Here is a 23,098-nt window from a genome sequence, read left to right as displayed (position 1 = left end):
TGTAAATAATTTAAAGCAAAGTGTTTTTTCAAGCTTACGAACTTGGGAAGACAGGAAATAAAAGGAGATTTGTTTCCTGTAGTGTTTTACATTTGTCATGTAATTGAATTGCTAAGGTGAGAACATATATGATAAGTAGAAACATGAAATCTCCTGAAATTATTCATCCATATGGATATACCTGCAACTCCTCAATGCCTTCTGGAGCTTGTTTAGATAAAATAGCTTCCTGGGCCAGTCTCCTGGACAACATGAACCAAAGAAAGTCTCCTGATGTGGAGATTTGTGCTGGCACTGAAGTACTGCCTGCCGTGAATAGTAAACCCCTTCTAAACTGTTTGAAAGGCTTTTTGAAGGAAATACTATAATGCATTTAGGGGTTGGTGGCAGTTTGAAAATCCATTATCTTTGTTTTGAAAGTTCAATTTTATCTTATGTTCTGCAGTTGGCGTTCACATGGACTGAATAAATGCCCCTTTTCAAACCCAGTTAGTAAATACTGGAGTATACATACGAAATCATTGTTCCCCTTCGTAAGCACTACTCTGATCTTTGCACTTCCTTCTTACTTCTGCCTCTTAGACAAGATCATCTGTGATGACCGAGTTGCACTTGGGAAAAGCTCAATTAGTCTGGAATAGGCAGAATTTTAGATTTAGTGATCATATTCCTCATATTTCTATTGTCATGTTCTTTGGAACAAATTGAAGCTGGTTTGAGAAACCGATATTTATGCAGGTTGTTTTTACCACTGCGTTCAGACTTCCAGGTAACTGATGATGTCAGTGAGTGCCTTGGCTTTCAGGGATCGCTGTGGTAGGTGGAAGGGCTAGATAAGGAACTGGCACGGCGGGAATCTTGGACTGTCATTCGAGCAGCAGGACCTTGTTTTTACCTAATCTATGAGAGGTATTCCCCTGCTCAGAAGAGGTGAAAGTTCTGGCTTCTGGGGGGAAGTGGTTACTTCATAACCTTCCATTAGTGTGAACTTGGACAAGTAAGAACGGCGGTTGACATTTTAAAACAATGCATTTTAAAAATATCTCAATTTCCACATGGATTTTTGATACAGTAGTCAAAAGACGTCGTCTTCTTCAGAAGTTATCATCAGTTGTCCTGTTCTGAGCATAGAGGCGAAAGTTTACCTGGATAGGCAGAGTCGTTTAACCAGCAGAGTCGATGTGCAGACTGTGCTCCTCTGGTTACAGCGTGAACAGGAATCTCAGCGGCAGGAGTGGGGGTAATAGACTCAATGCCCATGCAGAATTGCTCATTAATTTACCTGACTTTTAGTAGGAAGGTGGTTTTGTTTGGTTGAGTGGTTTTCTGTTTGTAATATGAATCATAAAAGGTGACGTGATGTTCTATGTTATAAAAAGGTAAGGAGAAGGAGAGGAAGAATAGGATTTTAGTGCTTGGAGGACACTTTTCAATGTTCTCCTCCTCCGTCTGCATTTATGTCTGATCAGAGTTAATAGACAACTCCTTCTTGGTGAACAGTAAACCTTACTGAAGCAGTTTACTCTCTTTTCTTGGAATTAATTCTCCTTTGCACTCTTGCACCTCTTATAAATACTGAACTCACCTATAGTGTTCTTTGAGGCGAGCGGGTAAGCCATCAGAAGCATGTATGCCCCATGAGTGGACCCTGGCCCCTCCGGGAGAGCTTGGGGTTTTTACAGTCTCGAGGTGTTCAGCCTCAGAGACGACTGTTTGGATTTGTGGCATAGTCCTCCAAATCAGCCTGGCTCCTTGACTGTGGTTTGTTTTTTTTTAATCAAAAAAGATTAATATTTGAAACCAGATAATTTGATAGAGTTAATAGGGTAACATAACCGAGATGCTTATCTTTGTAATATTTCATTAATGGGTATCCAGTGCCTCACTAAGGAGTCGCATTCTTTTCGTGATGATGAAATTCCTTCCTGCCTTTGCTCTCTGCTGTGTTAGGAGGCTGTTCCTGGGTGCAGGTTAATATGGTCTCTTTCATATTTTCAGGTGACGTTGGTACACCTACCCTTGAAGGTCAGCTGATAGTTTAGAAAACAAGTTGTGAAAGAAAATCTTACTACTTCACTACAAATAATTTAAAGCCTAACAGTTCTAAACAAAAGTAATATAAGGTGTTAAAAGTTATAGAATCCTTGGGCCAGCCGGTGGCAGAGTGGTTCAGTTGGAATGCTCCGCTCCAGCGGCCGGGGTTCGCTGCTTCAGATCCTGGGCGCGGACCTACACACCACGCATCAGGCCATGCTGTGGCGGCGTCCCACATAGAAGAACTAGAATGACCTGCAACTAGGATATACAACTACGTACTGGGGCTTTGTGGAAAAGAAAAAAAAAGAGGGATATTTGTAACAGATCTTAGCTCAGGGCCAGTCTTCCTCACCAAAAGCATACCTAGAAAAACAAAAAGATTATAGAATCCTCAGGAGTATAGATTATTGATGAAAATATTTATTTAATTTAGAACATTAATTATAAAAATATCATTGTATTTAAAATTTTAAAAATCAATCGTTATTCCATCCTTATATTTTCTGTAGTAACTAAAATATATAGTTATAAGTAGTACAAGTTTCATCTGCTTTAATTTGCTGCCTGTTTTCAAAATTAGAGTAATGAAATTAATGGTTTAATTCCCCGTTACAAATTGGCTTATTACTTTTCATTTACCATTTTAATTCACCGTTAGGCCAGAAATCTTAGAACCAGCCTTTATTTTGACCTGTACTTTCCACAGATGTTGTAATTCAAACCATCTATAGATTTGATTTCTTTTAACTGTGAAACTGATGGAGCTTTAAAGAAGAATGTGAAGATTCTATGTGGCTTATTCTTTAAGAGCCTAATTATATGGAAAAACAGTAAAAAGGAGAGGAAAAGAGCTATCTGAGGTAGTCAAAATCCTATAGTTCCAGGTAAAAAAAAAATCATGTCTAATCTATGCTGACAAAGAAATATCTGATGCTTCATATTGTGCCTGTGGGTACATAGTAAGCAATTACTAACTGTTTGTTGAATGAAGGAATGATGTTTTGTTTTGTTTGTTTACAAAAAAGGCAGCTGTTTTCTGCAAGGAACAAAAATCACACTATTTTGCCTTGCCTTCTGGGAAGAAAGAAGCCGAAAACTAGTTTTTGCTTCCTAGATATTATATACCTATCTAAAGAGCACTTGAATTTACTAGAATAAGTTGATTAAAAAGTTCCCGTTGCCTTCCAAAAGGGAAGCATTTCATTCTGAAAGAGGAGTTTATGAACTGGGGTAAAAAAAAAAGAAAGAAAAAGGCTTTTGGTTTCAAAGTTTTAGAGGCACTTATCAAGCAAGGTAATAAAATAATTGAAATGATAAAAGGTGCTTGTACAAGTAAAAAATGTAACTTTTTGGCTACCGAGAATTTCCTCGAGCTCCAATGAAACTGTAATTTCGGTATTAGTATCTCCAGGAAAGGGAGCAATGCCTCAAGTGCTGCTTGGTGGTCCAGAGTGTTAAAGCCTGAATTGATCAACCAAACAGTCCGTCAGAGTGTTAGGCCACCCAGAGCCAAGTGCTTATCACCTACGAAAAACTGGGGAGGGAGCGCTGCTGGGAAGCGGGCAGCTGGCAAGGTTTGCTGCACCTTCCACTTTCTTACTTTAATGCTTTTGCAAGACTTTGTAACCTGGGGCCCCCTTGTGCTAGGGTTTTGTTGATTATTTCTCAGTTGTAGCATTTTCAGAAAATTGTGCTAGAAACTCTGTATCTAACCATTTATTCTGTGCGGATACAATTTATGAAATGAAATAGACCGTCCAGACCAGCAAAGAGCACCATGCCGACTCTTGGTCCTGGTGTCGTGCCCCAGCAAGAGTCAGAACACATGCTGAAGACTGCTGACTTCAGTCCACTCTGCTTTGGTGCCCACTTACCTCCCTTCAGATCAGTTACAAACATACATTCAAGTTTGAAAAATTAGTTTTAAAAATTGTTTGCAAATACATATATGCATAATCATTTTTGTTGTTGCCAACAAACTGCGGGAGACACTAAATGTTAACTTAGTAACCAGTGCGTTGTACAGCCGCGTTGTTGACAAGTGCTGTGCAACTGAAGAGCAGCAGCGTTTGTTAGTTAAAAGAGAAGATAATCCAAGTCCTCTGCCTGTAGCTTCCCTGGGAACAGACTGGGACAGTGGGAAGTTTTGCTTTGCTTGTTACGTAACCAGCTCAGCCTGCAGCTTCTGGGCATGCAGAGAAGTACAGACAGAAGCACAAAGCTGCCACCTTGTACTGGTCTTTACTGTGCTCGTCAGCATGTGAGGACAAGCCATACATGTCCTACTAGAAAATAAAGTTATTGGATTTTTCTTAGATTTAAGCCTTTTGATATATGAGGCTCGCTAGCATTTATAGGCAAAATTTTCTTTTGGCTAATTTGAACTAAAAAAATACAAAACCTGTATAAAGTTGACACCTTTACAGAAAGAGTATAAAGCATAGTTTGTTTGCTATAATGAATTTTGTTTGTCAAAATAGTTATTTTGAAAACATTATTTTTATTATTCATTATTATTTATCATGTTATTTGGACTAAACATATTATACTGTATTTCAATGTGAGGGCATACCTATCCTGCATTTTTATCTCCAGAAATGATTCTAACATATATCAAGCATGAAAAAAGAAAAATTAGAAGTGAGGACAGATTCCCTAATCAACCTACCTGTTTGTTGGTTCTGGGCCCAAGCCTGCAATTCATTTAAATAGTGAGAATGAATTACTTAATTGTCTTGGAAAATATGCCTTCCAAGACAAGAATTTTAGGAATGGAGAGAATGACTGTTTTTTGAATGTTTTAACATGAATTCCTGACTCATGTTTTATTGATATTTAAAGAACTTCTTTGTCTAGCAGTTCTTAACTCAGGTATAGATTTATATTCTAGGATTTAACCATTTATTGGTATTTGATCATTAAGATTTGATTTATAAACTTCAGTGTCTTTTTATTTTAAATGGAAGCTAGATGTGGTGGTGAGGTCAAAGGAAAAGAATTTCTTACAATTTACAGCATCTAGTTTCATTCTCTCTGTGTAATACAGCACCTTAATGACTCATAAAGTTTGAAGACCATGTGGAAGGATGGATGGAGTATGAATGGCTGTTGATAAAGAGGAAGTTTAAAGTAGAAAGGAAGAAACATGAAGAGGGTTAAGAATATGTAAAAATTAAATTAAACTTAATGTTTTTTAGTTCTGTTGGATGTTTGGGAAAGTACTTAAGGGAATACACAAAACCATTGTTTTATATAAGCATAAAGCTGAGTATAAAATCTAGGAAGTAGAAAAGATTATGTTTTAAAAATGCACTCACACTGCTAATTTCAAGCCAACCAGGAAGGCTGGGAAAATACTTTTTGTGGGAGATGGATTAAAATGAGCCAAAAATATAGCTAGTCCCACACCATATTCATTTAATTCTTTCATTTATTATGCTAACACATAGTGAGGTATGTAAGGTAAGTATTATGTCTGTGTGTTTTAAACCTGTGAGTCTTAAAAAATTTGGTCAATAATCTAGAAAATGAATCAGAATTCCAGAGAAAAGAATAAATTCTATCTATCACAGATGAAAAGGGGAGAGTCATAATGAAAGGAGAGAGATTGCCCTTGAATAGAACTTTTTTATAGGTATTTCACTATGGATTATCCTGCTTTTGATTGATTGAAAACAATGGTCACTTCCCCCACATTCTGAAAACGCTTTGGAAGTCAGTTGTGATTAAGCAAACCTCAGTACACCTGGGAAATTTAAATCAAAAGCATAGTATCTGAGCGATTAAATCTACTTCCTTGGTCTTGTTCCATATCATAGCATTCGTTTGATACAATGTCTTTGTGGTTCCTCTCCGTGTACTTTACCCAATTTCCATTTTAGACATTTAACTAAGTTTAACCCGCACACCTTACAACGTTTCAGTATTTCCTGACTATTTTAAAACATTACCTTATCAGTCATCTACCCTGCACTTTTTTATGACGGGTGGGTAAAGTATCCTATGTCTCTTAGAAAGTCTCCTGTAAGAGCCAACTAGGAATTAGTCCACGTTGTCTGGAAAGGTAGTTCAGTCCTGTTGAAATAGATCAGTGATTTGGGGAGCAGTTGTGCTGTATTTCCTAAAGACCTGTTCAACTGAAGGAGTCCCGTCATTCAAAGCAAGCCACAGAAAACCATAATTTTGTTGCTGAGGCCCTTAGGTATCTTCATATATGTGTCCCCATCAGTATGCCAATATCCCCACCCACCCAATGGCTCCCCTAGCACATCAGGGAATGCCGCCGTTAGCCCACCCTGGTCCCTTCAGGAGGTTTCCCGCACCAGAAATGTAGGAACCGTCGTTCGTGTGTACTCACGTATTTCCTCCAGTCAGTCACAGTTCTGTCAGTTCAGCCTCCTTTGTCTTCCGACTCCATCCCTTCCTCACTGACTCTCCAGCTTTCCATGTTTGTGTTGTCTCCTGATGCATTATCTCCTGCTTCTCTTCCATCCTTCATCCCAGTGTAGAGGTCAGCTCTCTAAAGTGCGAGTCTGATCATGTCACAGTCTTTATATTTCTGAAATGTCTCCGTTGTCTTCACAAGTTGATTCCTACACACCTCACCTCCTACCTGCTCCTCACCCATCCCCGATTTCTCAGATCGTACACGTCAGTTTTCGGTTCCTTATCCACCATGTTTTCTCACTGTGAGTTCCTCTGCATACACGCTCCGTGTGTGAGGAGTACCCTGTGCTTCCTAGCCATTGTGCTACCTGCTCACCCTCAGGCCTCTCCCTCCTCCATCCATTCTCCCTGACCTCCTCGTCAAGAGTTATGTGCCCCCAGTCCAAGTTCTCTTGACTTCTTATGCTTTCTAAACAGAAAATATCTTGAGGGCAGGGATTTTATCTTTCTTACTTTTTATTTGCGCAACACCCTGTAAGTTTGCTGAATGAATAAGTAAATAACTAGACAGAATATCAGTAAACTGTGTTATTGATTAAGCTGTGTGGTTCTGGGAAAATTAATTAACTTCTCTGGGTCTCATTTTCTCTCTGTAAAAAAATGAGTGTTAGACTGAATGAGCGTCTGCCTCTAAAATTAGTTTGTTTCTTTGATAATAGTATTATTTGAAGGACTTCAGGTTTTCTTCCCATATTAAGAAGGTGCAAAGACAGTTCTTGATTATCAATGTGATAATATGAGGAACTATCCAGTTTTGGATTATGAGTTATCATTTATGGTCCCAGACTAGTTTCTTCCTGACATCTAAGTGTTTCTGGAGTTGCATCTTTTCATTATTAATTTGTCTCTACTATGAACTCACATTCATATTTCTCCAAGGAAATTGAAGGCAAACTTGAGACAGAAATTGAATATAAAATTCAATACTTTAATTCTAAATTGGTGCAAGGTCTCACTAATTATAACTACATTTGGAGGAGGAAGAAACGGCAACTGTAACAGGGTGAGCTGAACCTTAATCTGTCATAGCAAGAACACAGTGTCTAAAATTGATAAACTAAGAAAAAAGATTTGAGCCTAGTATTTGGAGATATGAAAAGAACCCCCAAGAAAACCACAAAGAGAAAGTTAAGAGTGTCACAAAGGCAGTGGCTCTGCAAAGCAGTCTTGGAGGTGAAGAGAGGTGGGTGGGGCCTTGGCTTCATTCTCTGAGCTCTTCTACTTCCGTATCACAGGATTTCCCTTTTAATCATTAATATATGTTGAGTCCTTTCTGTGTGCCAGGTTCTAGGCACTGGGATGACAATATTGAACAAGACAGAAATCCATAATTTAATGGAGCTTAGATCATGTAATGTTTTCAGTTTTAAAAATTTTCTTTTTACATTAGCCTTTTTTAAATTGAAGAATCACATAACTAAAAAAAGTGCACCCATCGTAAGAGGACAGCTTTAATGATTTATCTCAAAGTGAACCAGTTTAATCTAGGTAGTGTTCTAGAACATTACCAGCACCCCGGAAGCCCCATTTCTGCCCCTTAGTCAGGACCCTTACCTTTCCCTCTCATTTAAAAGGTTTCACTAGTGACTTTTGGATTACATGCACGTTGATTCCATAACTCATATGGTGATCCACATATGATCCACAGATGATCGAGAGTTGACTAAATGAATTCCTTACTCCAGGGCGCTAATAACGAGCTTCACACGAGTAAGAACTCTGCTATGGCTAACGCCCTAAGCTCAGTTCGTTTCAGATTTTGCTCACCAAACAAAATATGTTAGTAAAAATATAAAGCAAATTATATTCTCACATTAATTTGTCATTTATGAGTTTGAGTGAATATTTTGTCTGTTGCCAAGTAGTCCAGGGCACTGACAAAGAGACATGGGAGAAAGAAGTGTTCGCATCAGATCTCATCAGACCAGGAGAGAGTGTAGTTCACCTCGTCTTCCCGCTCACTTTATGCATTGACGTCTGCGTATATTGAAGGGTTTATCTGTGGGAGTGATCAGTGCAGAAAGCCCTTCATAACTAGATTCAAGGACTGAAAGGTTCCCTGTGTTAAGGCCTGATTTTGATGCTTGCAAATCATTATTCTTGTGTGTGAAAGGTCATTGTTGTGGTTATTTTGAGGAAACCCTGTCCTCCCTCCAGGCTGGCTGTCAGCATATCCATAAAACCTAGTATTGCTGGTTCACATGATGAATTTTTTTCTTTTAAAACATAAAGGGTATATTTTTATTGATATTTGAGGATTAATAAAAATGAAAATCCTAACTAAAGTCATCATATTCAGATTTAAGAGAACTTGATCAGTTTCTCTATATTTGATCGAAAGAATCTCTAATTCATAATCTACAGGGTCTACTTCCTCATCAGTCTAAAAATACAAATACTCCAAAATGGTGCACAAGAGAAAGACCAGACATGAAATGAAAATTTGGTCATACTCTATTTTTTTAAGTTGACAATTTTTTTAGAGCAGTTTAAGGTTCACAGTAAAACTGAGGGGAAGGTACAGAGGTTTCCCAGATACTCCCTGCCCCTCCATGTGCACAGCCTCCTCCGTTATCAACATCCCTCATTAGAGTGGGACATTTGTTACGATTGGTGAACCAACATATACATCATAATCACCCAAAGTTCATAGTTTACATTATAGTTCATTCTTGGTCGTATGCATTCTATAGATGTGGACAGGTGTATAATGACATGTATCTATCATTATGGTGTCATACATTAGTATTTTTACTGCCCTAAAAATCCTCTGTGTACCGCCTATTCATGACTCCCAACCTACTCTATTTTTAGAGAAGAAGAAATCTGTAGAATTAGGATGTGGAAACCAAAGTTTCAGAACAATGTCCAGCGAGTCCAGTCCCTTTCTGATGCTACCTGAATGAAAGATCTCCAGCTTTTGGTAGATGTGCTGAATTGGCTTTTATGTGGAAATGGAAGGCAGCAATATCCCATGAGTGACTTCGGTTACGTGTAAGGTTTTATGTAATTTACTGTACTCTTTAGAGAACTTCTCTAGCTATACAAATTTATATTCACCAGATTTTATCCTACTATAGTGTTAAAAAGAAACTTTACTTAGAACTGAATCTGCAATTTGAATATATGACTCTTAATATGATTAAAAAATGTTCAAAACATCTTTTTGATCCCATAAATTTCAGGCATCTGTGATTAAGAAATGTTTGCCTATCATTATAGGCAAAGATTTGTTTCTTGTGGCACACTTTGGAATGCATTCTAGTTACTTCTCTAAGAAAACCTCCATCCTCCACGGTTGCAGTGGACATGATATAGCAAGAATTTAGAGGCTTCTTTCATACAGAGGAATGAGGTTATATTTACTGTTTCATTGATGCTAAGAGGCACCGCTCCCCAATTTAACATCTTGCCTTAATCATATGTGTTTAAGGATTTTCTAGATATCCTTCTGTTATTGGTTTCTAATTTAATTTCATTGTGTTTAGATAACATATCTGTATGCTTTCACTTCTTTGAAATTTATTGACACTTGTCTTATGGTCCAACATATAGTCTATCTTGGTGAATGTTCCATGTGCACGTGGAAAGAATGTGTATTCCTCAGTGATTGGTGGAGTGTTGTACACATGCACTTAGGTTAATTTGATTGATGGTTTTGTTCCTACATTTTCTGTACTCTTACTCATGTTCTGTTAATTACTTTTATCAGTTACTGAGAGAGGAGTGTTAAAAGTCTTAACTATAATTGTGGGTATTTCTTCCATTAGTTCTGCCACGTTTTTGCTTCGTGTATTTTGAAGATCTGTTAATATGTACATAACATTAAGATCATTCTTAATGTTTTTCCAGGCTGAATTGATCCTTTTATTCTTATGAAATGTTCCTCTTTGTCCGTGGTAATATTTCTTCTCTTGAAGTCTACTGTATCTGATATTTTACTGTAGCCTGCTTTTTTATGTGTAGTGTTTCTGTGGTATAACTGGCATAGCTCTTCATCCTTATACTTTTAAACTATCTGAGTCTTTAATATTAAAGTGTAATTCTTATGAAAAGCATATATTGGGTCTTGCTTTTTTGCCCAGTCTGACCGTCTCTACTTTTTTTATAGGTGAGTTTAGTTCATTTCCATTTAATGTAATTATTGAAACAGTTGGGTTTAAGCCTATCATCTTGGTAATTGTTATCTGTTTGTGCCATCTGTTCTTTATTCATTTTTTTCCTCCTTTCCTGCCATCTTTTGAATAAATCAAGTTTATTTTTTTAATTCTGTTTCGTCTCCTTCATTGGCTATTTTTTAAAGTGGTTGCTTTAGGGATTACAGTATGCTTCCTTTAGTCTACCATGAATTAATACTGGAGCGTTTCTTGTATAGTGTAAGAACTTGACAATGATATATGTTATACATTCCGAAATACACTGTATTTATTTTTGAATAGTGAACAAAAGAAAAATGTCTTATACTTAGCCACATATTCATTACCTTTGGTGTTTTTCATTCTTTCATGTAGGTCCAAGTTCCTCTCTGTTATCATTTCCCTTCAACATGAAGAACTTTCTTTAACATCTCTTTTAGCAGGCCTGCTGATGACAAGTTCTCACAGCTCTTGTCTATTTGAAAAATGTCAATTTCATCTTTATTTTTAAAGGATACTTTGCTGATATTGTTTCTGGTGAGAAGTCAGCCCTCATATTTATCAGTGTTCCCCCTTGTCCCTGGATGCTTTTAGGATTTTCTTTAGCATTTTTTTTTTAACAATTTGGCTATAATATGACTAAGCATGGTTTTATTTGTCTTTATCTAACATGGGAATCTTTGAGATTTTTGGGTCTATGGGTTGATTTTTTTCCATCACATTTGGGAAATTCTTGACCATTATTTATTCAAGCATTTTTTCTCTCTCCTCTCTGTTTCTAGGACTCTAAATTATATGCATGTGAGATCACTTGATGTTGTCTCATAGGTCACTGAAGGTGACTCAATCTCTTTCTGTCTTTTTCTCTGTGCTTCAGTTTGGATAGTTTTTATTGACCATTCTTCAAGTTTATTGATCATTTCTTCTACAATGTTCAATATACTGATAAGTCCACCTAGTGAAATTTCATTTCAGTTTTGAATTTTTCCCTTTTGTTTGTCTTTTTTAATAGTTTCCATTTCTTGGCTGAGATTCCCTATCTGTGCATTCATTGTGTCCATGTTTTCCTTTACATTCTCAAACATGTTTCTATCAGTGGTTTTAAAGTCATTGCTTGCCAGTTCCATCATTTGTGTCATTTTTTCCCTTCTGAATCATATTTTCCTACTTATTTACATGTTTTGTCATTTTTTGTTGTGCATTGTGGATGGTACAGTGTACAGAGTATAGATGTTTGTCTTCCTTTATTTATTTTCATTTATTTATTTATTTTTAAAGATTGGTACCTGAGCTAACATCTGTTGTCAATCTTCTTTTTTTTTTCCCCCTTCTTCTCCCCAAAGCCCCCCGGTACATAGTTGTATATTCTTGTTGTGAGTGCCTCTGGTTGTGCCACGTGGGATGCCACCTCAGCATGGCCTGGTGAATGGTGCCATGTTTGCACCCAGGATCTAAACCAGTGAAACCCTCGGCCACCGAAGTGGAGTGTGCAAACTTAACCACTCGGCCACAGGGCCAGCCCCTTTGTCTTCCTTTAAAGTGTTCAGTTTTGTTGTAACAGACAGTAAATTTACTGGTGGATCACCTAGTTTTATTAAAATGGGTTTAGTGTAGCCCTATTCTAGGGTATGTCCCTTACAACCATTGCATGGTCTTTCTGGGGTCACAACTGAATGCTCAGATTGTTCACTGATGTCTGTTCACCCTGGATGATTGGAACTTCAGTGTCTCTCACAAGTTCCAGGAATTTCTGGAATCTCCATTCAGCTCTTAGATCTTCAGCAGCTGTTTTCTAGTAGGCTTTGCCGAGTCTTGTCCTGCACTAGTGCAGCTTAGTATTTGGCCAGTGACTAGAGATGACCCCTGTGCAGTTTTCCAAGCCTTCCTCTGTGTGAATCCCTCCTTTCTGATCCCCCGCCTAGTGAGATTGCTCTCTCTGTTTGGGCTCTCCCTCCTTGTGTCATGGTTTGGAACATGCCCTCAGTCAAAAAGGAAGTTTGGTGCTCCCCTCAAGTGTTTCCATTCTCTTATGGTGTACAGCCCTGTTCTGTCTCTTATTCAGTGTCTTAAATTATTGCTTCAAGTATTTTGTATAGTTTTACAGTTGAGTATGACAAGGGGGCAAGTTCAATAATTGTTACTCTGTCTGGACTGAAACCAGAAGTCCACATTTTGACAAATCTGAAATTGTGATTTTTTTACCATTAGTGCAATATTAAAGAAGTACATAGTGTTTGCTAATTTGGCAGTACAAAGAGCAGATTCTCATATCTACTTTTTAGGCATTTATGTCCATTTAAGAAGATGGTAAATGTACAGATAAAGTTAAATTGCAATAGAGCAGTATGTTTTCAAGTGTAAAATCGCCAATACACCTACGTGTTATAGCCCTTAAGTGGACTGCATAGCTATGGGTTACAGGGGAAAGACAGGGTTTCTTGGCAGAGGTCAGATTTGAGTAGAGGCTTGAGGTGTGGGTAATATTTAAGTAGGAGAGAGGCATTTCAGGATGAAGAGTATACTATGAACAAATAGAAAAGATGGAAACAAGGAAGGCTTTTTTTTTTTAAAGGTTGACACCTGCACTAACATTTGTTGCTAAACTTCTTTGTTTTTTCCTTCTTCTCCCCAAAGCCCCCCAGTACATAGTTGTATATTCTAGTTGTAGGTCCTTCTGGCTCTTCAAGCCACCTCAGCATGGCGTGATGAGTGGTGCTAGGTCCGTGCCCAGGATCTGAACTGGCGAAACCCTGGGCTGCCAAAGCAGAGTATGCAAACTTAACCACTGAGCCACAGGGCCAGCCCCAAGGAAGGCATTTTTGAATGATCTATCTGCCTATGGTAGAGGGTTTGGGTTAGGATATTAATCGGTGATGCTTATAATATAATGTGATTTAATATAATATAATATGCTGAGTGGTGGGTTTCAGTTTTGTCTTATAAGTAATATGGTAATAATGTGAAAGATGCTTAAGGAAGAAGAAACCAGTGAGGGAGAACAGTAGGGAGTCCGTGATTGTTATCGAGAGGTGAGGCGATAAAAGCTTAACTAGGGTGTAACAGTGGAAATGGAAAGGAGGGGCAGACACGAGGAATAATACAAAGAAAAATCAGCAGAAATTGTTATTGCCCGGGTATGTGTGAGATAGGAAGAGGAAAAAGGTGGCTGTGAACTTTTGACCCTGAGTACCTGAGAGAATAATATATTGGCAGAAATTGAGGAGTAAAGAATGGAGTCCATCAAAACATGAGTGATAAATTTGGTTTTAGATACTAGAGAATTGAAGGGATTAGAAACACTATTAACTTGCTTTACAGTGGTATCACTGCTTAAAATTAGCAGCAATTTATTAATATTTACATTTTGAAGGTTTTAACAGTACTAATTTTATTTTTGTTTATACTACAGTGTTTTTGGCTAATGTGCTTGTTTCTTTTGTTCAGTTGGGAACTGAGTAAGCCAGTAAAGTAAAAGTGAGTACAGAGGCAGCTCTGAATAGGACACTAACAAAGAAAGTGTAATTACTGAATTACCAAGATAACTAACCCCTGCCCCACTACCCTCCATTCTCATGACATTTATCATGTGGCATTGCTTCTGCCTACTTGTCTTCCTTCTTACTAAAGTGTTGTATTAGTTAGCTTTTGCTGCATAAAAAAATCATAGCAAAGCTAATTAAAACACAAGCGTTTGTTATTTCTCCCAGTTGGGTGGGCTGTCTAGGTCATCTGGTCTGAGCTGGCTCTGCTGATCTCTGAAGTCATTTGGCTGCTCAGCTAGTGCCGTTAGGTCCCGGAGCCGCGGTAGGACATCCCCTCTCTGCTCCATGTGGTCTGTCATCCTCCAGTGAGCTAGCCCAGGTTTGTTCACACAGCACCAGTGTTCCAAGAGAACAAGAAAGGCGGTTACAAGGCCTCTTGAAACCTGCATTTAAAGCTCACACTTCTGTGTCATTCTATTGCTCAAAGCAAGTTACAGGCCTGCCAAGATTCAAGGGATGAAGAAATAGATTTTTCCTTTTTTTTATATTATCTTTTTTATTTTTTAAAGATTGGCACCTGAGCTAACAACTGTTGCCAATCTTTTTTTTTTTCTGCTTTTTTCTCCCCAAATCCCCCAAGTACATAGTTGTATATTTTAGTTGTGGGTCCTTCTAGTTGTGGCATGTGGGACACCGCCTCAGCATGGCCTGATGAGTGGTGCCATGTCTGCGCCCAGGATCCGAACCAGCGAACCCTGGGCCGCTGAAGCAGAGCGTGCGAACTTAACCACTCGGCCACCAGGCTGGCCCCAAATCATTTGTTTTTAAAGATCAGCACCTGAGCTCACATCTGTTGCTGACCATCTTCTTTTTCTTTTTTCTTCTCCTTCTTCTTCTTCTCCCCAAAGCCCCGTAGTACATAGTTGATATTATTCTAGTTGTAGGTCCTCCTGGCTCTGCTACGTGGGACACTGCCTTAGCGTGGCTTGATGAGCAGTGCCATGTCCGCACCCAGGATCTGAACCAGCGAAACCCTGGGCCACCAAAGTGGAGCACGTGAACCCAACCATTTGGCCACAGGGCCAGCCCCTAGGTTTTACCTTTTGTTGGGTGGAATTGCAAGAAGTTTCGTCCGTTGCATTCAATCTACCACGACTGTAAGCTATGTGAGTAGAGAGGTGACATCACTCTTACCTACTTTGCTGTCTTTGGTAACTGACACATAGTAGGCCTAAATATTTTTTTAATGGATGACTAAGTTAACGAAGAGAGGAAAGTATTCAAGGAGCATTTCAATATACCTTAGTTTAAAAATAAACACTTACTTGTATCATACCAGTAGTGACTATGGTGTTTCCATGGACATGTTTCAGAGAGAATCTCTATTCTCCTTCTGTCATTTGAGATGGACCAAAGGAGATATTTAAAACAAAACAAAACAAAACGTAACCACCACTTGAGTTAACTTTGTTTGGTATTTTTACCTTCACCTTTGATTGTCTCAAGAAGAACTCGCTTGAGTTTTGTGCAATCTCACAGTCCTATTCTGTTTTCCAGGCAATGCTGTGGGTAGACTAGCTCCAACCTGAACATTCAGGAGACCTGTATATACTATGTTAGAATAACTGAGGTTGTAAGTCAAGGAGGCGAATGGCTTTTACCTCTTAGACAAGTGAGTGAACCACAGTTGGTAGAGTCCTGTTAGCCGGTACTGCTCTGTCAACCTGAGCAAATGACTTACTCTCACTAAACCTCAGTTTTCTCATCTGGGACAATATTTTTCACGATTATTGTGAGAATTAAGTGAAATATGTGAAGTACTAGCTATAATTCCTGACTCCTGGGGGGCGGTCAGTAAAGTTTGGTTCTTTCTCCGTGTGAACCACAGCACTGTCATGATGCGATGTGTTCATCATGGTTTCTCGTCTTTGCCATTATTGATATTTGGGATCGGATGTTTCTTTGTTGTGAGGGACTGTCCTATGCATTATAGGATGTTTAGCAGCATTTCTAACTTCTACACACTAGATACAGTATGACCACCCGTCTAGTTGTGACAGCTAAAAATGTCTCCACACATTGCCAAATGTCCTTGGAGGCCAAATGCAAACGTTTTATTCAGCAGTGATAAGGATAGGAATGGGGGGGAATGTAGCAGTGTACCCATAAATGTAGGATGGGAAAGAAATTAAAATCGTTGATTCTTCTAAGAATGCCTAAAACTTTTGCTGTCTCTCTTACTTTTCCTATAATTTATCTTAAACATTTTGTTTATGATGCTAATAAAATGGCTAACGTTTGCTATGTATCCCTCACTGTGCTAATAAGCTTTGCATGAATTAATAGTTGAATGTTGTATATATATCTGCCCTCCCTATTAGATTGGCAGTCTGCTGTGAACAGGGACTTTGCCTTACACCAGCTCTAGGCACAGCGTATTTGTGCTTACTAGGTAGCTAATCTACATGTTACTTGGTCACATTGCACCCAAATGAAACAATAAGGAGCTGAAAATGTATGGGGGAGTAGAAAAACATGGAAAATGTATGTATCTAAATGTTGTGGGACACAAATATTGATTCTTTTTCAAAAACTTTCAGGAATCACTTATTCCAAGAAAAGTAACTTAACCCACCATTAAATTTTCTTTCATCATCACCAAGCCAATATATCATCAGAAAAATGGAAACAAACTACTCCTTTAAAGTTAAATTTTTTCTGTTTTATTTATTATGAAGAGGATTCCAGTAGTACTTAGAAATTTTTGACTCATTCATACTTAATGTTTTATTCACCACGTCATTAATTGTTAAAAATGTTAGAGTTAAACTTTAAATTCAGGACAGGATTTGATTTTCTTGTTTTTCCTATAAAAATATATATTTCAAATTACATAATTGAGCTAGAAAATTAAAACATAGAAATGTGTAACTTAAGGAGTAAAAGTCTCTGTGTTATAGATCTGAATTATTATTTTTAAAGTTGCACTATATATAACTGTATGAATGTAGCATAATTCTAATTAAACAATCTGCTATCAAAGGACATTTAAATTGTTTCCAGTTTTTGCTGCAGTGATTATCTTTGTTCTTATTGTTTTGCACACTTGCTCATATGACTCCTTAGTACAGATTCCTGGAAGTGGAACTGCAGAGTCAGAAGATGCACTCATGGAGCATTTCACTAGTATGTAGTACACATGTGCATATTCCTTACAGTACGTTTCTTCCAAAGCATTCCTGTATGAAGAGAGACTCTGGCATGTCCTTTCTCTTTCTCAGTTTATTATCCAACAGAGAAATGGTGAAAAGTCACTCTTTTTCTTGTAATTTCATCCTCACTGCTACCCAAGATAAGGTATTATAATTACATCTCAGTGGTGTCTGTTGTGGCTGAGTAGAATCTTGAAAACAGAGACACTTTATCTCTCTGATTCCCAATTGCACCCTCTGGATGGCACCTAAAATTCTGTTTTTCGAACTGCAGATTATGACCCATTAGTGGGTCATTTAATCATTTTAATGAGTTTGAAAAGTTTTTGTTTTTTTAAAAAATGAAATCTAATAGAATAAAAAGAATATGCTTTCTTACAGTGGGCCCTGGTCAAAAGTGTGAATATGTCTGATCCTAGCAAATTTCCCCAGGTACAAGGAGGGGAGCCCCCCAGTTCCATCCCTAGTGGCCCAGCCCTGTGGCCCTGGTCTTGCTGCCTTCACTAAGCGCTCCTTGTCCTTCCCTGGGATGTGAGTGGGGGGATTGTCACGGGTGTGCAGAAAACAAACCATTGAGGCATTTGATGTAGAACTCGTCACATACTCAGAATTTCGCCAGTTAGAATGTGTGTCTCTCGTGTGAGAAATACAGACCTTTTACTGGAGAAGGTATTTTATTTATTGCTAGCTAGCTACATCTTCTATTTCTCTTTCCCCGTGTGAAAATGTTCCTGAAAGCCTCACGTTGCGGAGAGGTGCAGAGCTTGGCCCATCTTCTCGTCGGTCGGCCCAGTCCCTCCCTTTCTGTTTCAGGCGCCTTCCTCAAAAGCACAGAACTGTGAAGGGAAAGTGAGGGGACCGGCTGGGGGAGCAGGGGGCAGAAGGGGCTTTCCCTGGTCTTTCCTCATGCTCCAGTGCCAGAGGCTTAGTTGGTATTTCAAAATTTTGAAGTAAAACCTGCTTTTACAATTAATGCAAATATTACTCAGTGATTCATCCTTTCCAAATAATTCTTGGTTTCTTTTGACATTTTATTTTTAAATTGTGAGTTAACATTGACATCACTCCAGGGTTACTGTTACCTCAGCTCTTCACAGGGGACATAACAGTCTCACAAAGGCTATAAGGGTCAGAGTTTAACCGTCACCTGTCTCTTGGGCTGTTTTTGGGCTTTTAAAACTGGTCTTTTGTCACACACGTGTGCATAGGTCCAGGGAGATGTGGGAGGAGGACTGTGTTTAATTAGGTGTCTGCCCGGTGCCCCCAGATCAGAGATCTGCAGTAAGGTTTGAGCTACAGTGGTGGTGCTGACGCCATCCCCGCAGGGGCTCCAGGGAAGAAGGTTTAGTTGAGGTTTTTAAATTAGGGTGAGGGCTGCTTTATATTAAATCCATCCATTCGAAGGTTAGAAAACCATCCGCAGGTTTAAATTTTGTATACACATATGTATTTTTAAATACGTAAATTTATTTAGTGAGTGGAGTACAGCTGCTGAGCGGGTTCTGTCAGTGACAAGTCAGCAGTCTTACCGAAAGCCAAAAAAATGTTCTTAATATTTCTCTTGGAGGTCTGGGCTCCTGTGGTGTTCTAAGAATAAGAATTTTTTAAATTTTTTTAAGACAAACGTGCTGTTTTTATTTATTTCTTCTCCTCAAAGCCCCCCAGTACATAGTTGTATATTTCAGTTGTGGATCCTTCTAGCTGTGGCATGTGGGATGCTGCCTCAGCATGGCCTGATGAGCGGTGCCATGTCCGCGCTCAGGATGGGAACCAGCAAAACCCTGGGCCACTGAAGCAGAGCACAAATTCAACCACTTGGCCACGGGGCTGGCCCCTCCCACCCCCTTTTTTTGAGGAAGATTAGCCCTGAGCTAACATCTGCAGCCAATCCTCCTCTTTTTGCTGAGGAAGACTGGCCCTGAGCTAACATCCGTGCCCATCTTCCTCTACTTTATATGTGGGACGCCTGCCACAGCATGCCTTGACCAGCGGTGCCATGTCTGCACCCGGGATCCGAACAAGGGAACCCCAGGCCACCGAAGCAGAATGTGCACACTTAACCGCTGTGCCACTGGGCGGGCCCAAGAATAAGAATTTTTGACATGGAATGTTGTAACTGGTTTTAGCACTGTATTTCAGTGTAACACAATATTTTACTAGTATTCACATAACTGAAAATTATGCTAATAATTCTTAATAGAGATATGTACCTAAGTACATATAAAAATCTACATTTACAGAAAGTTACAATTTAGGTGATTTGTTCTTTGAATCAGCATTTATTAGCTAACTAACATTCTGAGCTCAGCAAAATCCTACCCTTTTCAAAGGTCCATCCCATCAGAATCTCTGATTTTACAGATGAGGAAACCAAGGCCACAGTGAGGGTTGTTGTGTGTCCAGTCGCACACCCAGCGGTGGCAGAACTCTTGAATTTCCAGTGACTTAATTCGTCTTTACTGTATCAGATCAATTTTCCCTTTTTTAACTACTTGTCTTAATCGATTGCAGCTGTTTGTAAATCCTCAGTGTAATTCCTTGTTTTAGACTGATGTTCCCTGCAAATCCGCGTGCACTTCTTGTTCTTATGGGACTCCGGGCTGCCCTCTTCCCTTGGCTTGCGGTTGGACTCTACCCCACCAGGCGTCGTCCTTGAGGCTTTCTCACTCTCCCAGCCACACAGGGCCCTGCAGGAGAGGGTTTCATTGGAAATCAGGGTCCTCTTTGGAGGACTTTGTCCTTTTTGGAGTTTTAGGTGGTGTCTTCATTAGGATAACGGCCAAACTGCTTTAACAAGGAGACCCGATAGCACGCTGGGTTAGAACAAAGAAGTGTGTTTCTTTCTCACGTCGCCACCATGTTAGCTGCCATTCATCACCATCTGTGTGGTAGGAGCTGGGTCTTCTCAATGTCTCGGTTTTATCCAGCCTGAAAGAGAAAAAACAAAGGCACAGAGGAAGGATGTCAGAGCCTTCAGCCCAGACCTAGAAGTGGCACGTTCCACGGGCCAGCGTTTCGTCAAATGGCCATCCCTAACTCCAGGGAAGCATGGGGCGCCCTCCCTCTGGACAGCGTGGGCAAGCGGCAGCTCTATCACTGGGGAGGAGGCGAGAGCAGACTGGGTGACAGCTGACATTCTCAGTTCCAGGTCCAAGTGCCCTTGAGCACTTTATAGACTTCATGAAAAAAAAATGAAAAATTTGCCTCAGGAACTAATATTTGCTTTCAGCTTTGGTTTTTTTTTTTTATCTTCTAATTTTTTCATAGAATATACGTAAAATTTGATCTAAGTAAATTTAAATAAAATTAACCTATATTTGAAATAACGATAAGGATATTTCTTAAGTAAATAAATCCAAAATGATGTGTGATTTTAGATACTGTTTGTATCTGACCATGTGGTTCTTCACTTTTCTCAGGGCTTCTGGATAGTAGAAGATGGCGAAGCCCAGCAGTGTCTTAATATCTGGCTGGGGTTGATTAAATCTGAGACTAGAGCCTCGATAATAAGGGCTCTTCTTTTTGCGTCTTTTGATTGTGCTTTTACTAGTATAGCGCTTCTGCACCGCTTTGACAGTGGCAGGAAATGGCCTGCTGGAGGGCAGTACTGAGCGGCTCGCGCAGCCGTCCTCCCCTTGTGCTGTGCAAAGATGACAGCAGAATGACCCCTCTGAGTTTCTCAACTCAAGCAGTGTGTAGACACCCTGGAGACAGTTCTAGGGGTGTCACAGCATCATGAGGGTTGAAAAATAATCTCCACGAAGAGCTAAGACTGTAAATCCTTGAAGGCTAGATGGTGACAAAAAGAAATGGCGTCTCAGAATGCAAGTGTGCATGATTCTTATGCAGAGGATGCAGATTAGTTGCACCAAACTCCAGGACACTGATGTGAGCTTGGCATGAAGGTTTTATATTATACGTAAGTGGTAATTCCTTGATTATGCAAGCTTCTGCTGTTAGATTTAGATTCCAAAAAGGAACCACACCACGGGCAAACTCTTTAGAAAAGGGTTATATTTGGTTACTGGAGTAATACAGCTTACTCCTGCACGTTGGAATTTTTAAGTTCATTGCAGTCTTACAGTGGTTTTATTTATTTATTTTTTTGATTTGCAGCTCCAGAATGGCAGAAGACGATCCATATTTGGGAGGTCATGAACAAGTAAGTGTTAGAATCTCACTGACAATTTTTTGTAAATGTATTCATATTTTAAAATATACAGACGTAACTATAGTAAATGTCAGGAAAACTCTAAAATTGGTAAAACTTTGTAAAAATTGTTTTGGCAGTTTCCCTGTTGCTCCGTGTAAGGTCAGAGAGGACAAGTCATGTAAAATGAGTAACTTAAAGCCTGCTGTCATACACATTGTTGCATAAAACTTATATGTGCTACAGGTCAAATGATAACTCCTGTGTTAGTTTCCTAGGCCTGCTGTGACAAATTATCACAAACCCTGTGGCTTAAAACACAGAAATATATTCTCTCACAGTCTGGAGGCTAGAGGTGCAAAATCAAGACAATGACAGGGTTAGTTCCTTCTGGAAGTTCTCAAGGAGAATCTCCTCAGCCTCTCCCCTGGCCTAGGGGCGGCCAGCAGTCCTTGGCGCTCCTGGGCTTGTGGCTGCATCGCTCCAGCACATGGCCTTCTTCCCTGTGTATCTGTATCCAGATCGCCTTCTTTTTTCTCTTATACAGGTGCCAGGCTGGATGTAGGGCCTACCCTCAGTAGAACTTTACCTTAACTTGATTGCATCTCCAAAGACCCTATTTCTAAGACAAGTCACATTCACAGATACTAGGGGTTAGGACTTGAACATATCTGTTTTGAGGGGGACACAAAATATTTAAAACTCACCTAATGAGGAGGCAGATTGGTGTAGTGAAAAGACCTTTGGACTTAGAACTGGAAGGTTGTTATGTAAGAGCTGGTGCTACTGATGAGCTCTTAAAACCTCTTAAAACCTGAGGAATCACTTAGCAGCACCCCCCCCCCCCCAACATCCTCACTTTTCTCATTTGCAAACTAGGAATGCCAGCTCCACACCCACAGCGGTGCTGAAATGACTTAATGGGCAATGAATCTGCTTTGGGAGCATAGAACTGTTCATTATCATTATATTAGCAGTTATGAAGAGATATCAATGTCCTGTTTTACTTTTTCTCCTAGTTTTTTACTTTGAAAAATTTCAAGCCTATAAAAAGTTTGAATAGTCCAACAAATCTTTGTTGATTATTAATATTTTGTTTTTCTCTCTATATATATTATATTTACACATATCATATATATAGATATTAAATGAACCATTTGAAAGTAATTTTCAGGCTGTAGGGTAATTCCAATGGCAATATTCAGTTTTTAAGGTAACGATTTTTAAGAAGTAATTTAAAATACTGATATTTGTTTATCCATCAGCTGTACATTAAGGCATTACTGTGTACCAGAGCATTGGCTAAGGAGGGACGCAGAAATCAGTGATGTGTGGACCCTCAGTTCAGGAAGCTGCCATTCTCCTAGGAGAGACAGGGAGATGAAGAGTTGCCGGTGGTGATGAGTGCTGTCGTGCTGGCCTGCGTAGAATCGGTCGGAAACGTTGAGTGGATCACTGTGCTGCCCGGGGGAAGAGCGGGGTTGTGGAGGACTTCCAGATACAGGCTGAGATTTGGAAGATGTACTTTGCCAGGCTAGACGAGGAGAGGGGACCCTAGGCACCAGGACACCGTGGTCCAGGATTTGTAATCATTTCACACTTAATCTTTAGTAGCAAAAACCTAAAAGATGGATT

The 23,098-nt window shown here is 39.3% G+C and overlaps 1 protein-coding gene across 2 annotated transcripts in view; it reads left to right on the top strand.

The window, feature by feature from the left end:
* Window positions 1–9,442: 9,442 nt before the first annotated feature.
* NFKB1 (nuclear factor kappa B subunit 1) overlaps window positions 9,443–23,098 on the top strand; it is a 103,509-nt gene continuing 89,853 nt past the window's right edge. For both annotated transcript variants that reach the window (XM_046656076.1, XM_046656074.1), the window contains exons 1-2: window positions 9,443–9,477; window positions 21,430–21,475. In XM_046656076.1, the coding sequence (XP_046512032.1) occupies window positions 9,458–9,477; window positions 21,430–21,475 (66 nt within the window). In that variant the 5' untranslated portion in view covers window positions 9,443–9,457. The remainder of the gene's footprint in view (window positions 9,478–21,429; window positions 21,476–23,098) is intronic.

Source organism: Equus quagga, chromosome 3 (assembly GCF_021613505.1).
Source record: "Equus quagga isolate Etosha38 chromosome 3, UCLA_HA_Equagga_1.0, whole genome shotgun sequence".
Lineage (NCBI taxonomy): Eukaryota > Metazoa > Chordata > Mammalia > Perissodactyla > Equidae > Equus > Equus quagga.
Note: the sequence above shows the minus strand (reverse complement) of the source record. Positions and strands in the feature narration are given on the sequence as shown.